General features: G+C 45.7%; 1 protein-coding gene across 1 annotated transcript in view; it reads left to right on the top strand.

Annotated features, from left to right (window-relative positions):
• Positions 1-3,279, top strand: part of LOC123488007 (inactive carboxypeptidase-like protein X2) — a gene marked incomplete at its 3' end in the record, with an annotated part of 39,189 nt that extends 35,910 nt beyond the window's left edge. Inside the window, exons 5-6 of the mRNA XM_045219038.1 lie at positions 197-347; positions 3,191-3,279. Of these exons, the coding sequence (XP_045074973.1) occupies positions 197-347; positions 3,191-3,279 (240 nt within the window). The remainder of the gene's footprint in view (positions 1-196; positions 348-3,190) is intronic.
• Between the last annotated feature and the right edge of the window lie 1,467 nt (positions 3,280-4,746).

The following is a 4,746-nucleotide window of genomic DNA, read 5'->3' on the forward strand; positions in this document are numbered from 1 at the left end:
TCAGTAGATCTTCATTGGTAACAAGGAGAAAGAGATCCCTGTGTTGTTAAACCTCTGCTTGTCTCAGTAGATCTTCATTGGTAACAAGGAGAAAGAGATCCCTGTGTTGTTAAACCTCTGCTTGTCTCAGTAGATCTTCATTGGTAACAAGGAGAAAGAGATCCCTGTGTTGTTAAACCTCTGCTTGTCTCAGTAGATCTTCATTGGTAACAAGGAGAAAGAGATCCCTGTGTTGAACACGTTTCCTGTGCCTGTAGTGGCTCGGTACATCAGAGTCAACCCTCGCTCCTGGTTCTACAGTGGCAGCATCTGTATGAGAGTGGAGATCCTGGGATGTCCCATGCCAGGTAACTGCAATGTGTACTGTGTGATTTTGCACAGTCAGCATTGATTAAGCTCTCTGTCTTCCAAATGCTAGAGGGAACCAGTCAGCAACTAAACAGGTTCCTTCTAGACCACCCGAGTGGCGCAGTGGTCTAAGCCACTGCATTGCAGTGCTAGCTGTGCCACTAGAGATCCTGGTTCGAATCCAGGCTCTGTCGTAGCTGGCCGTGACAGGGAGACCCATGGGGCGGCGCGCAATTGGCCCAGCGTTGTCCAGGGTAGGGGAGGGAATGGCTGGCAGGGATGTAGCTCAGTTGATAGAGCATGGCGTTTGCAACGTCAGGGTTGTGGGTTCGATTCCCACGGGGGGCAGTATAAAAAAAAGTATGTATGCACTAACTGTAAGTTGCTCTGGATTAGAGCATCTAGCTATAATGACTAAAAAAAAAAAAAGCATCAGGTGGAGAGGTGATATATGCCAATAAGGAATGAGGGGGATGATTAGGTGGCCATGATGGTATGTGGCCAGATTGGGAATTTAGCCAGGACACCGGGGTTAACACCCCTACTCTTACGATAAGTGCCATGGGATTTGTAATGACTACAGAAAGTCAGGACACCTGTTTAACGTTCCATCCGAAAGACGGCACCCTACGTAAGGCAATGTCCCCTTCACTGCCCTGGGGCATTGGGATCTTAGTGCACATTTAGACAAATAAAAAAAAGACCTAGCTAGCTAAAAGACTAAATCAACCAATTCCTTTAAAAATTCCAGTTAATTTTCTCAAATTGTGTGTACTAGTGGGGTCGGACCCCCTTTGCCTCCAGAACAGCCTGAATCTTGGGGCGTGAACATTGCTTGGTATCAAGGGACCTAACGTGTGCCAGGAAAACATTCCCCACACCATTACACCACCCCCCACCAGCCTGTACCGTTGACACCAGGCAGGATGGGTCCATGGACTCATGCTGCTTACGCCAAATCCTGACTGCCATCACCATGACGCAAAAGGAATCAGGATTCGTTGGAACAGGCGATATCTGTCCAGTATTGGTGATCGCATTCCCACTGAAGAAGCTTCTTGTTTTTAGCTGATAGGAGTGGAACCCGGTGTGGTCGTCCGCTGCAATAGCCCGTCCATAATAATATAATATAATATGCCATTTAGCAGACGCTTTTATCCAAAGCGACTTACAGTCATGTGCGCCACTACCCTGGCGTTACAAGCGCCGTGCTCTACCAATTGAGCTACAGGGGACCACATGACAAGGACCGCTGAGTTGTGCGTTCCATGATGCCGTTCTGCACACCACTGTTATACTGCGTCTTTATCTTCCTGTTTGTGGCCCGCCTGTTAACTTGCACCATTCTTGTCATTCTCCTTCGACCTCTCATCAGCGAGCTGTTTTCGCCCACAGGACTGCCGCTGACTGGATGTTTTTTGTTTGTCGCACCATTCTCGGTAAACCTAGACACTGTCGTGCGTGAGACAGCCCAAGACGACGTTTCTGAGATCAACTGGGGGGTAACTGAATGCCTCGATGCCTATCCGCCTGCTTTATTTTACATTACACACCCACACAATGGCAACTCAAATACCTTCTTCCTCCACGTTAGTGGAATTTATTTTAAAAAATAGATTCCAATTTAAAAAGGTAAAAATGTAGGGACAAAGCAGTTATCACAAAGGACACAATGAACCACCTGGAGAGGAATAGTTAATAGGAATAATATTAACACCTCAGAATGAAAAGGACTTGAGGAAAGACACAATCAGAAATCAACACTGTTGCAGAACCATCTATAACATATGGATAAAACCCTGTAGACTGGTGAAACCAGGGGGAAACGTGACTGTAGTTAGCTACTTTCCCAACCTAGAACCCTAGAAAGCTGAAGGTAATTCAAACCTGGTACCAGTATATACTGTATACCTAAAAGCCTAAGATAGTAAAGTTAAAACACTTGTTTTAACAAACAATAAAAACCTTCGGGGCGCCCCGAAAATAATATTACAAAGATCGGTCCTTTTCCTTGGACCCGAGGAGTGAGAGCGTAGGTAGCTAGCATCCGTCTACAAATAGGCCAAGGATTCCACGGAATTTAGCCGGTGGAGTAAACAACCGGAGAGCTCCATCGATGCCGAGAGGTAACTTGTGGGACAACTGCAGCTGATGAGGATGTAGTAGCAGGATGCTGCTGGTGGAGGGGCTAGCTAGCTAGCTGTACCGACTAGCTTGGCTAGCAGGCAGTTCGTTCGTCTGTCCCTCGAGGATGACGACGAATCCGGTGAATCACAACATTTAACAGAGAACAGCGAGTGAAAAGATGCCACACTGATACTGTCCCTGACGGTTAAACACAAGCAAATAAACGTTGGGTGTCTCAAAACTCTTAGCCAACTCTTGTCGTTCCCCAAGATCACCTCAGGCCAATTTGTGTGTACCCCGCCAATCCGCTTCACTCCACACCTGACGTGGACGTGGGCAGTTCCAGAACGAGGACGCGAGCACTGCCACACAATAAAACTAAACCCAGTCTTTACAGGGGGATATACCACAGGAGGCTGCTGAGGGGAGGACGGCTGATAATAATGTCTGGAATGGAGTCAATGGAACGGCATCAAACACCATGGAAACCATGTTTTTATTGTATCTGATGCCGTTCCATTCATTCCGCTGCAGCCCATTACCACATGCCTGTCCTCCCCAATTAAGGCTCCACCAACCTCCTGTTTGTAGTATTGTTACTGTGACCTATTGATCATTACCAGACCCTATCTAGCTCTTCAGTTGACACACATATACTGCAGTAGATGTAATGATTTGTTCAATGACAATGATAATGTGATGTGTTTGTTGTCAGACTCTCAGAATTATTACCACAGACGGAATGAGATCACAACAACAGACAACCTGGACTTCAAACATCACAGCTACAAAGAGATGAGGCATGTAAGTAGAGTAATGCTGGGCAGACACTGCACTACATGACAGAGTAATGCTGGGCAGACACTACACTACATGACAGAGTAATGCTGGGCAGACACTGCACTACATGACAGAGTAATGCTGGGCAGACACTGCACTACATGACAGAGTAATGCTGGGCAGACACTGCACTACATGACTGAGTAATGCTGGGCAGACACTACACTACATGACAGAGTAATGCTGGGCAGACACTACACTACATGACAGAGTAATGCTGGGCAGACACTACACTACATGACAGAGTAATGCTGGGCAGACACTACACTACATGACAGAGTAATGCTGGGCAGACACTACTCTACATGACAGAGTAATGCTGGGCAGACACTACACTACATGACAGAGTAATGCTGGGCAGACACTACACTACATGAGCTTTGGTAAAACATTTTACATTTACGTCATTTAGCAGACTTAAACATGGCTCCCCTAACCCTTTACATTTTAGTCATTTAGCAGACGCTCTTATCCAGAGCCACTTACAGGAGCAATTAGGGTTAAGTGCCTTGCTCAAGGGCACATTGACAGATTTTTCACCTAGTCGGCTCGGGGATTAGAACTAGCGATCTTTCTCGGTTACTGGCACAACGCTCATAACCACTAAGCTACCTTGGCCGGGCCCTCTAGCTTATATTATAGATAACACACACAACATGATCACAGCGGAGTTATGCTGTTACAGCACATGGGGATGTCACACTTACTCCTCAGCCTGAAGTGTCCCCAATTGAGCCAGCGAATAGTTTGCTTTTCGCTTGGCGCCGACTGGTAAGAAGCCTCAGGAGTAACTTTAAGCGTCAGTTGTCAGAGCAGCTTACCGATCACTGCACCTGTACACAGCCATTCTGAAATTAGCTTCACCCAACTACCTCATCCCCATATTGTTATTTATTTTGCTCATTTGCACCCCCAGCATCTCTATTTGCACATCATCGTTTGCACATCTATCATTCCAGTGTTAATAATGAAATTGAACTATTTTGCACTATGGCCTATTTATTGCCTTAATTCTCCATAACTTACTACATTCAGACACACTGTATATATATTTTCTGTTGTATTTTTGACTTTATGTTTTGTTTTACCCCATATGTAACTCTCTAGTTACAGCTTTTATCGCACTGCTTTGCTTTATCTTGGCCAGGTCGCAGTTGTAAATGAGAACTTGTTCTCAACTGGCTTACCTGGTTAAATAAAGGTGAAACATATTTTTTTTTTTTAAAGAAGGAGGGCAGTCACGTGTGCTAGCAAGGCAGAGTAGGTGCCAGGTATGGGCAGAATCGGGAGGAAGTGGTACTCGCTAAGCAAGCAACGAGACGTCCTTTACACTATACTCAATATCATACCTGAAATACATTTCACCATGTGTTAGGCCTACTTTGAAACCTGTGGGACCTTTTTGTTTATACAAGGCGTGTTGATGAAGGT

This window comes from Coregonus clupeaformis, unplaced genomic scaffold, assembly GCF_020615455.1.
Source record: "Coregonus clupeaformis isolate EN_2021a unplaced genomic scaffold, ASM2061545v1 scaf2003, whole genome shotgun sequence".
Lineage (NCBI taxonomy): Eukaryota > Metazoa > Chordata > Actinopteri > Salmoniformes > Salmonidae > Coregonus > Coregonus clupeaformis.